This window comes from Camelus bactrianus, chromosome 2 (genome assembly GCF_048773025.1).
Source record: "Camelus bactrianus isolate YW-2024 breed Bactrian camel chromosome 2, ASM4877302v1, whole genome shotgun sequence".
NCBI classification, from domain to species: Eukaryota; Metazoa; Chordata; class Mammalia; order Artiodactyla; family Camelidae; genus Camelus; species Camelus bactrianus.
The window spans coordinates 124,617,795-124,629,145 of NC_133540.1; the positions used below are offsets into that span (position 1 = coordinate 124,617,795).

Genomic DNA, 11,351 nt, shown 5'->3' on the forward strand with positions numbered 1-11,351 from the left:
GATGCACAGTTGACACCTGTGAAGAGAGGGCCGAGGAAGATTTGGGAAGACTGTGCTGGGTCACACCCAGGGAGAGCACGGCCTCCGTGAGAACGCTGCGGCGGATCCCCCAAGGCAGAAGCTTTGGGTAAATGCGCTCCCCGCGGTGTCTCTCTCCAAGGGAGAACCAAGCAGGGGTCTTGTCATGGCCTCCAGAAACCCCGGACCAAGCCCTCAGGAATGTCAACGTTTGGAGGTTGGGCAGAAGAGGAAGGAGAAAAGGGAAGACGTGTTAAAGAGAATGAGTTCCAATAAAGATGATGAAGTGTCACAGCAAAGGGGCTGTAACTGTCACAAGCAGTCGGAGCCGTGGAGTCACACATCACAAGCCTGGAGGGGGAGGGGAGGGGAGCAGGGGAGCCGGAGACTGTGAATGAGGGGCAGGGAACATCGCAGGAAACGCTGAAAACCAGGGGTCAAGAATGCTTGTGGGCTGTAGGGAGTGACCTGCAGACTGTGACGTGGGGAGCAAAGATCCCCCAGGGGGTTAAGCCCTAGAGAAGGCGACTGGCCTAGACCCAGGTCACTTGCAGGAAGGTTGGCCTTATACAGAGTAAGCACTTCAGCAGATGGAACAGGAAGGGGAAGTAAGATGCCCTGCAGATGTGGGGTGTGTCACTCCCAGAGGGAAGGCAAGGGCAATCCCAGCTGATGGCTAGTTTATTTTCTCCTTGAAGGAGACAGCAGCCCAGAGGGTTTTCTATGTTCACCAACCAGCAAGATGGCACTAAAAAGGAAAAAGATATTTATAGACAAGATTGAAATAGTTATTTATTTGACAGAAAACTCTTGAATTTAATAAATAAATGGCAATAACTGGTACATACATTAGTTCAAAATATTTTTACTAAGCATCAAATAGAACAGTTCCCCAACTTTTTATCAAGAACCTCTTCACTATCGAAAGGATGCCTAAAACTCAGTTTAGTTTATGTTTTGAATCAAGAAACCCAAAGCGATTGGCATGAGATGACCAAATTAACAACTTTCAAATATTAATGTGATTAAAAACAACTTTTAAAAGCTTTGTTTAAACTGTAACATTCTGAATGAGGGGATTTGTTGGCTTCAGGCTGTGTACCATAACACATACACACACAAATGAGTAATAAGTATCATGTATAAAAGATAAATAATCCCCCCTGTATATTCAGATGGGAATAATGCCTACTTCTCAAGAGGAACAGAGGCAGATACAATCACTAACCCCAGAGGGAAAGCCAAGCAAGGCTGGTAAAAGGACAAGAAGTCCTGTGCCCTGGGCATGCAATGGAGAGGGCCTTTGGAGGCTGCAGACTCCGTGACGTCCAGGCCAGATGGGAACTTGAGTGGATGTCAAGGCGTGTGGGGAGGGTTCTCCAAAGCTGGAGAAAATAAAGGGAGCCAAGACATCGAGTCACAGAACTACTGCCTGTTCAGAAGACAGTGGAGTACTAGTTTAGGGTGAAGGGATGTAATCTAATAAGAGATTGCAAACAGCAGAGAAAGGAAATCCTCATCCAATGAGGGCCAGACACAATGCTGGTCTGTATTTTTCAACAGCAGTTCAAGAGAAAATCCGAGGTGGCCTGTATGACCAACAAGAGGGTAAACTATCTTCCCAAACACTGAGGCTCTACATGCTCTACATGGAAGTCCCCAAGGCCACCCTGCAGCCCACCCTCCCACCCCCAAGGCCCCAGTCCCTTGGAATCGACACCATTCATTAGCAAGAACCTCCCTCAATGGAAAGTTATGCTCTAAAAACACAAAGCAAAACTCAAAACTCAGAGATGATCACAGCCAGCTTTAACCCTCATATTTCACTTGTGCCCCAGCTGTCATGCTACTGAGAACAGGGTCTGCCCCGTTCCTTAAATCGACTCATTACTACACAATGTACACAATTAAGCATGTCGCTGCTCCTACCATGCCCCTCCCCTCAAAGTAAATAAACACTACACAAATACAAACTTAGCCCAAACAAAAGTCAACATCGACCTAAGGGCACTACTGGATCACCACAGCACTCACTGTGGCATGGTAACACTACACTAACCTATTTACAAAGTATCATTCTGAGGCTCTGGAAGCATTACAAACATTGTTACATTAGATTCCTCTTCTTGAGGTAGTTCAAAGTATTGAAACAGCAAACTTATGTATTTTTACATACTGCCACTGAAGGGTAAATTAACATAAAAAGGAATATGTAAGTGGCATCACTTTAACAGCCTAAACTTTGCTAAAGTCAAAACAATATACTTGGTTTTACCAAAGCAACACATATTTTATAAAGTACTTGAGAAATAACGCTTATAAAAATAGGGGAAAATTTTAGGTGGGAGCATAAAACTGAAATCACCCCATTCTCTGGCAGAGCTCTCCCCACATGTCATGTCTACAAGAACTGATGTCTGGCAAAACCGTGTCTGGGCTGACTCATCTGCCAGCTCACTCTCTGGCTGGCTTTTCCTCAGGTCTGCTTCACTGGTGCAGGGATGTTTGCAGACGCCTGCTCGAGGTAGGCCAGGGATCCCTGAGGGATTTCGGCTGGCTTTTTGTGCTGCACATTGATGTCCTCCAGCACCTGCTGCCAATGCCTCAGTTTTGTTAAGTGCTTCTGGACCAGAGCATCCTTCCGCTGTAATTCGTTCCTTAATTCTGAGACATCCTACAAATGAAAGCAATGAAGTCAGACAAAACTCATGAAGAATGAACACAGTTCCTGATTAGTTAAGAGCATTAAGAAGTAAATTCAAAACAAAGACTCAACTAAACCATACCAAGCCCATTAACTGTTTGGCTGCATAATATGAATAACCCAAAGCAACTCTTCCCATGAAAGGTGGCTGCTTAACACTGAGTTTTTATTTTTAATCCACTTTCTTTTAATAATTCATACACAAGTTACAAAATTCCAAAGTCCCCAAGTGTAGCCAAAAAGAAACCAGTCTCTTTCCCATCCTGGTCCCCAGACCCCCAGTATCTCTGTTCAAAGGTGACTGCTGAGAATCTAAAACACTGACAATCTGAAACACATGTTAACTGTTTAAAAGACTCTACAACCACTGTTCTAGCACTTCAGTTTATAAAGTGCTAAAACCTCATTTTAATGAGTTTTTTCATGAACACCAATATTAAAATTCTGTATTAAGACCTCCCTTGAACACACCTAGATCATTACTCAGGTATTCAAAGCAGGAAATGATCTGCTATGGTGACCTGTAAGAGCAGCACCTTCTCAACAGCTGGTATCAATGAATAAAAAGAACATTTTTGACTAATTACTCAGATTGTGAGAACAGTTACTTCAAAACTGCAAAAAAAAAAAAAAAAAAAAAACAAAAACAAAACCACACAACCCAATCATCCCAACTTAAGTGTTTCTCACTGGGGTCATCACTGGAGTTTTGGGGCAGGAAGAGACTTCCGTCTTCCACACTGCAAGGGGCAGGCCCTGGCCCAACCCCCTAATGCCATTACTGGCTACCCCAACACACTTCCAAATACCCCGGTTTCAAACAACTGTGATAAATGAAATCCAGAGTTTCAAGAACTCTGAGACAGAACGTTTACTTTTTGACTTCTTGAACAAAATTTGCCAGAGTCCTTCCTGTGTGTAAAGCACCAGGGACATGCAGATCAGTTCCTGTCCAAAATGAGCTTACCATCTACATTCAATGGCTTTTCACATCTTTTCAAGCAGTAGAACCTTTTTTGTTTAAAAGAAAAATCTTCCATGAAAGCCAGTGTATGAAACAAGGGCAGCCAGCTGCTTGTTTGAAGCCCCGCTTTCCACCCCTACCACCCAGCTCCACTACCTGCCCAGGTTGTCATGAACACGGACAAGCAACACCACCTCACACTCAAGCCACAAAGCCCCGCTACACCTAGTGGGCAAATGCAGCCTCTCAGCTGAAGCATGACTGGGATTCTGACATCTGCTCTTCCTTAAAAGTTGGGGGGGAAAACCGAGCTCGTACCTCTTTGATAACTTGCTCTGGTTTCTGGACAGATAACTGCAACCTTTTTTGTAGGAAAAAACATTCTGTCTGTCTTGCAATATCTAGAAATTTCTGGATACACTGATCAACACCTTAGAAAAAAAGATCAAAATATTAAATAAAGAAAAACACTAGACACATATATCTCCCTCATAAATGAACAGTCAGAATATCAAAACAGCACATTCTCATAGATATAATCTGGGATTTTAATCCTTCCCTCAATAATACTGACCCCCAACCTCTATGTGTTAAACAACATTAAACAGCTGATAATCTGTGCTTTTATCAGGTGAATAAGAGAACTAACTGCAATACAAAAGTTCTTCTGAAGAAAGACAATCCAGAGATTCAGCAATTAGCATCATGATTTCCAGTTAAAACGGAACATTTAAAACACAGTACAAAGCAACCAGAAGCATCTCTGGGGAGAGAACTTGGATGCGTTAAGAGGGGGAAGCACAAACCTTAGCGTTTTAAAAAGCAGCATACACTACTGGTCTTTGTTCTGGTACAGATGTGAAAAGCTCACTGTAAGTGGCTCATGGTGAGTGACGTAACATCTTAGTTTATAAACTGAACAAAGAACCAGGAGTATATAGATTGACTACATAAATCTTATTCCCTGGAAAAGTTCTCTTAGGATACCAGCGGGAATGAAACACATCAAGTGTCAAATGAGCAATGAGGAATCTTGCTGAAGGCAAGAACATTGTCTCCAAAGAAGGAATTCTTACCAGTTCGGATCTCTTCCTGATCTGTACCATTGACATAGTCTTGACTCACCAGAGAAGCAAAACAAGCCTGTGTGATCAAAACATATCACAAAAGAAAAAAATGTCATTCACACATCAAGACTCTTACTTCAGAGCAAGAAATAACTTCTCTTGATGTCACTCAGTAAGTTGACAGCTCCTGGGTTTGCATTCCCCTCTTAATTAGTGACATTATGTCACTGAAGAAACTTGGTAAATTGAGCCCATTAGGCCCACAGAGGGAGAGCCGGCCAATAGGCAGCCGGTATTTGCTGCCTGTCCCCCAAATCTGGTCTCTCCTACTGCTGCTCCTGCCCCCACTGTCTCACCAAGGCCTGGATCTCCGTTCCAGTCCCATCCGCAGCCCCTCCCTCTGATGACCTGTATCACCCAGTCAGGACTCGGGTCAATCGTCACCTCCTCATTGAGGCCATCCCTGTCTACTCTGTCTAAATGGCACTCTTCCTGCTCATGCTCTATCCTCAAGCCCTGTTTTATTGTTTTTCACTCAATTAACTGACATCGTGCCATTCTTTCAGTCCACACTGTTAGCTGTCCCCTACTAGCAGGTGGGAATTTTGCCTGTCTTTTTGCTTGGCACAAAGTGAATGCTCAACACATGTTCATGACTGACTGGATGGCCTAAGAGAAGGTGGTGTCACACAGACAAATGAGTCCCAAAGAGGGATTCAGCCAAGGAGTTCTGTGCATGGGCAACTCTCAGGAAATGCACAAAGGAGGGCTACTGCAGGGCAGCAGGGCCAGAAAGAGAGCCAGATGGGAGCTGGGGAGCAGGACTCAGAAAGGAAACCTCAAACCTCAGGAAAGCACAGACCTGCTAGTAAGCAAACTACATTTGGTGTGAGGCAGGCAAGTTTAGGCCCAAATTCAGGCCATCAATCAGATGTGAAAAAGGCCCTTCTCCTGCCTGCAGTTGCCCCCATCTGATCTACAAAGAAAAAAAAAAATCAAAGGATTTCCCCTGAAGAAATCCTGTAACAGTCAAGAAGTCAAAAAAGACTGCCCATTCTGTGTATTACTTTGAAAGGTGACTCCTGTTGGATCTGACATGTAGGTGGGGTACACCTGCATTGTGAAACCGGTGGCTCCTTGAAAACATCTCATCCAGAAAGCCAACCAGTCACAAACTGGCAAAGAAAGCTGGGGCTGCTCCCCCAGAACCAGCAGGGCCACCAGACAGGGTGGGAGGAAACCTGATTTCAGAATTAGTTCCTTCTTCCCCTCTTTAATTAGTAAATAAATAAACAAATAAATAAAATAAATATATATGAATGATACTCAGCTGAAAAAAATAAAAACACTAACTTGAAAAGATTTCTGCACCCCCACGTTCATTGCAGTATTATTCACAATAGTCAAGGTATACGGAAACAACCTAAGTGTCCATCAATGGATGAATGGATAAAGCAGTTGTGGTATATATATACAACAGAGTATTATTTAGCCATTAAAAAGAGAATGAAATCTTGCCATTTGCAACATGGATGGACCTTGAGGGTGTAAGTCAAATACTATATGATCGTACTTAAATGTGGACCTTAAAACAAAACAAAAACAAGCTCAAAGATGAGCAGAACACGGTGGTGGTTGCCAGAGGCAGAAGATGGGGTGGGTGAAGTGGGTGAAGGGTGCCAAAAGGTACAAACTTCCAGTTATAAATAAGTCAAAAGATGTAATGTACAGCACAGTTAAAATCCTTTTTAACTATGTATGGTGACAGATATTAACTAGACTTAACTGTGGCAATCATTTTGCAATATACACAAATATTAAACCATTAGTCTGTACACCTAAAACTAGTGTATCAATTAAACTTCAATTAAAATAAAAAAAATCGCCCAGACTAGCAAGACACTGATGACCTCAACTATATCTAAGTTGTAGTTGTATGTGTACACGAGAGGGAGGAAACATTACATACTTGTATCATTACTGTTTTGGGCAATGTTCTGGATGATGCACCATTTGACTGTAACTATTCTGACTTAAAACTTTTCATTTGCAACAGAAGTGAAAATGAGTTTTTGAGATATTTATTCAGAAATGTATAGAAAATACACAAGCTAGCCGAACAGTTGGGTGGAGAAGAAAATACTTGGTGGTCTACAAAAAGGAAATGCTTTTTAGAAGTACGCCCAGGACACAGCCTTTGCCTGGACAGTAAGGAGGCCCCAATACTAGTCCTCATTTCCACAAAGCAAGAGTTTGGCTTAGGGCATGTTATTTCCCTCTCTTCAGCCTCAGTTTCTCCATCCAGGAGAGAAGGAGATGGTCTCTAAGGTTCCCTCCACAATGAAAGTGCATGATCTCAACAAACTTTCCATCAAAGATCACTTCTGGAGCAACTAGAAAGCTAGTCACCACAGGGGTGGCATCCAAACAGAAATAAAAAGGGGGGAAGCAGGTTGAAAAATGAGCCACTGGAGGTTATGGAATAGAAGTCCACACAGACCATGAGGGAGGAAACAGGAAACGAAAATGGGCTTTGAGCTGAGCCTTGAGAGAAGACCAGGTGGGGGATCCAGGGAGCACCCCTTCCACTCCCTTTCACCTGGCTAATTCCAAATGCCCGTTCGGGTTTCACCTTCTCCGGAAAGCCTTCTTTGTCAGCCACGCCCAGATGTGCTCTCAGAGCATCCCAGGTTTCCTGTGTCAGAGCACTGATCCCGCAGCATGGCAACGGTCTGCCATCTGTTTCCTCCACCGTACTGTCACGTGCTCCCTGAAGGCCAGCACTGTTTTCTCCATATTCTTAGCGCCCAGGACAGAGCCTGACACACAACAGGCTCCTTCACTGATTGGCAAATATTCATGAAGCACTTGCTATCTACCACCACTGGATTAGCACCACAGATACAATGAGAGGAGGCAAAACAGGTGGTCTCTGACTTCATGGAGCCTGGTATAGTGTAAGTGCTACAAAGAGAGGCAGGGCAGGGTCAATGGGGAAGTGATGGTGAGCTGAAGGAGGGACCCAGAAGCCAAAAAAGAAAACAAAGGACACGTGCAGAAAAAGTCTCCTGTGGCCAGAGTAAGAAGAAATGGGTCTGGTGCAGAGACTGGAACACGCAGAGCTAGAGACACGACAGAGCCTCTTGGTCTTACTGCAACAGCCACAGGCAGCCGCTGAAGGATTTTAAGCATTAGCGGGCCGCTGGTCAGCTCTGCCCAAGACTTCTTTCTACAGGGCCAGTCCTTCAGCAAGCGCTCCTGACGAGGGTCACACCACCTCAAAGCTAGATGCTGCTCTAAAGGTTACCTGTCCCTTTCCTTTACAGCTTAGCACCACCCGAAAGGTGTCTCATCTTTTTCCCAGGCAGAACGTATTTCTGTATCTTTTAAATCAGTTATCTCCAAAGTTTCGACTGTAACCCCGTATCAACAAAAGCATTTTGTCCATGCATCCCCAATACCGCGTTCACTTACAAGCTCTATTTATGTACTACTGTGCATACATACAGGCTCCCTTCTTTCCTGCACATATACAGTATAAAAGTTCCACGACTAGGATCTGAAATGTAGAGAAGGTAACTCCAACTACAAGTTATTTTATTTCCAAACATTAATGGCTCATCTTCCACTTTAGAGATGTCTGGAAGCCACCCTATTTTGAAGCACTGATTTTTCCTCTCCTTATTCTCCGTCTTTTTCGCTATAGGGTTAACTGCTTGAGCAGAACTCTGAATATGGGTCACCTCTGCCTCACTCCCTACCCACCAGCTTTCCTCCTTCCTCAGCCCTTAGTACCGTTTTCCGCACAGTAACTTTCAAATAAGTCCATTTCAGTTCCAAAAGTCCCATTACTCTAGGACAGTTTAAGGGTGGAGCCCAGGGGAAATGATACGGGACGTAGCAGGGGATGGCTACGCTCGGGAAACAATTAGCCCGTACTAAACACGCAGGGACGCGGGAAAGGGTACTCAGGGATGCGACCAAGAATGGGGTGGGGCAGGAACAACCCACTGGAACCCAGAAGGGTCCCACAGTTGGAGGACACCTGCCAATCAGTTTACGCATCTCCGCCAGCGGACTAGCAGAGAACTCCCGCCACCACGCAAAAAAGAGACTAAAGCAAGCGACTTACGTTGTCTGAGCCTATTTCCCCATTTGTAAACCGGGTGAAGTGATTGTGGAAGGGGATACCTGCGCACGCGCAGCGTACGTTTCAGGAAAGAAGGGAGCCCGGGAACCCAGACGCCAACGTCTCATCTTACCTCGAAAGATGACTCCAACTCGTCCACCAAGGTACTGTTAGAAGTTCTCGGGACGCCTGGCGTGGCCTGAAGAAGCGAAGCCTGGCCTAGGAGTCCCGGCGGGGGTGGTGGGGGTCCGGGTGGCTGCCCGGAGAACATACCGCCCAGCGGAGCCGCCATTTCTAAAATGGCGGTGAGAGATCCACTGCGCCTGCGCGGAGCTGGCGGCGCGGGTCACGTGACATGCCCAGCCACGTGACGATGCCCTGAGACCCTAGGCGTCTGTCGCGCAGCACAGGAAGCCGCTTATTCGGTGATCTCGTCCCCTCTTCTTTCCTGACACGCAGGTCTCCTGGCTTTTATTATTATTTTTTTCTTAATTTGACAATTGAAGGCTTTAATAGCGTTTGACACAGCAGTGTGGAGAGGAGACTCAACGACTACCGTGGAGCGAGCCCTCGCGCGGGAGTCAGGATATTCCCAGCCCCGCCTTTGCCCTTAACTGTTGAAATGACGGGCCCTGGCGCTTTCCCTGGGCTCGGTTTTCCCGTTGATAGAAGAAGGGAGGTACTCATCCATCCACAAACATTTACTGAGAGTTTACTGTGTACCTGTCACTAATCCGGTCCCCGTGGGTGTAGCGGGAATAAACAGGAAATATTTGCCTTAAATTCTCTCTGGGGAGAGACAGGTAATGAAAAAGATTAACATTGTTGAGGCTCCCTCTCTCTCTGTGCCGGGCACTATTCGCTTTAGATATTTATGGTTACATCACAGGGAAAGTCACTATGCTAGTCTTTTTTTTTTTTTTTAACTCTTGCTTATTCATCTTTTCAGAGCTAAACATTTTTTTCACCGTATTTAATTTTACAGTTATCATCCACCACATTTGTTGAGCCTTCCCTGTCCCAGGCTCTGTTTAATGATCTGAGGGTTACAGCGATCACTTCTAAGTCTCTGCCCTTGGGGATTTTACTGTTGTTTTGTGAGAGCTGGATAAACACATACATATGCTGAGCAATGTCATGTAGAGAGAAGTGCCAAGAATAATGAAGTCCAGTAAGGGAATGGCTAGTGACGGATTTGAGATGGGTGATGGAGGCCTCTCTGAGGAGATCTGCATTGGAGTGACTGGAGTAAAATTCATTTAGGAAAGTTCTCTAGACCGGGTTTGGGGGGTGGGTGCTGAAGAAGGCACCTGCCTGGCATATGTAAGGAGCTACAGAAAAGCCAGCAGGGCAGGGCAGAAGCAGAGAAAAATCAGAGTCTTCCCCTTGCCAATCAGATCTCAAATCAGAAGTCACCTGCACAGCATCAATTTCATTAGACCCACACTCACAGCCACTTCAACCTGTTTGTTTGATTTTCTTTACAATACTTAAACAGTTACCTGAAATTATCTTGTTTACTTTTCTTCTTCATTGACTTAAGTTGCCTTGCACACACACACACAACACATCAACTGGAAAACAAGCTTTGTGTAATCAGTGCTTGCCTGTTTTGTTTCACCTGTATTCCCAACACCCAGAACTGTGCCTGGCATAAAGTAGACATAATAAATATTTGTTAATTGAACAAAAATGGAATGCCAAGAAGGAAGTAGTTACTGCAGCAGGTCTCAAACTTTTTTGGACCCCTTCACACTCCTAAAAAATTGTTGGACTCCAAATATTTTTGTTTTTGTGGGGTATGTCGGGCAATATTTACCTATCAAATTAAAAAAATAGGTAAAATATTTGCCTATTAAAACCGAGTATTTTAAAAATATATTACTTTAAAAATAGGCCCATTATATGTTAACATAAATAATATTTTAATTAAAAATGTAACTTTTATGAACCCAAAAATAGTGGAGTGGAACCGTGAGGCTGCTTGAATTTTGAATTTCCTATTTCAGGTATAGTGTTCTAATCCACCACTGTTTTGGATTTGGTGCTCTTCGAAAGCCATGCCTCTCCAAGCCATGCTTTGTCTTCACTGATGACAGATGCAGATGGTACCACCTGCCTCTGGAGCATGGTTCTAAGGATCTGCCAAGCGTTTGTGGAATACTTGGTAGCCAGACACTTGCAATGGCAACTAAATTTCATCTCAGCCAGATTAGATAGGCCCAAGAATCCAGGGCTAACCCATACCTTTTGTTTCCCACACTCTAGTAAATACAAGAGTTCTACTGTTGTTTTATTTATAAAAAGTCTTTGATAGAATGCCTTCTGTCAAATCCCTAGTCTTCTGACTCACACAGAAGAAATCTAAAATTTTTTAGTTTCCCTTCACAAGCCGGTAGTTCCACCTCTCCATTTCCATCTTTCCTGCCGAAGTAGCTTCAGGATACGCTTACCCAGAGGAACCTGCGT

The 11,351-nt window shown here is 44.3% G+C and overlaps 1 protein-coding gene across 1 annotated transcript; it reads right to left on the minus strand.

The window, feature by feature from the left end:
• Positions 1 to 2,348: 2,348 nt before the first annotated feature.
• Positions 2,349 to 9,202, minus strand: MED28 (mediator complex subunit 28). The gene is made up of 4 exons (XM_010973016.3): positions 9,016 to 9,202; positions 4,763 to 4,829; positions 4,005 to 4,117; positions 2,349 to 2,692 (listed from the first exon to the last, which is right to left on the minus strand). The coding sequence occupies exons 1-4, from the start codon at positions 9,172 to 9,174 to the stop codon at positions 2,495 to 2,497; spliced, it is 537 nt and encodes a 178-aa protein (XP_010971318.1). The 5' UTR covers positions 9,175 to 9,202; the 3' UTR covers positions 2,349 to 2,494.
• Positions 9,203 to 11,351: the final 2,149 nt, after the last annotated feature.

Excerpts from the sequence above, each read along its gene's own strand:
- MED28 (XM_010973016.3), bottom strand. The coding sequence starts at position 9,174 with ATGGCGGCTCCGCTGGGCGGTATGTTCTCCGGGCAGCCACCCGGACCC. Across the intron at positions 4,118-4,762 it reads TCAGGAAGAGATCCGAACTG|GTGTTGATCAGTGTATCCAG; the intron begins GTAAGAATTCCT and ends TTTTTTTCTAAG. Across the intron at positions 2,693-4,004 it reads CAGAGCAAGTTATCAAAGAG|GATGTCTCAGAATTAAGGAA; the intron begins GTACGAGCTCGG and ends TTTCATTTGTAG.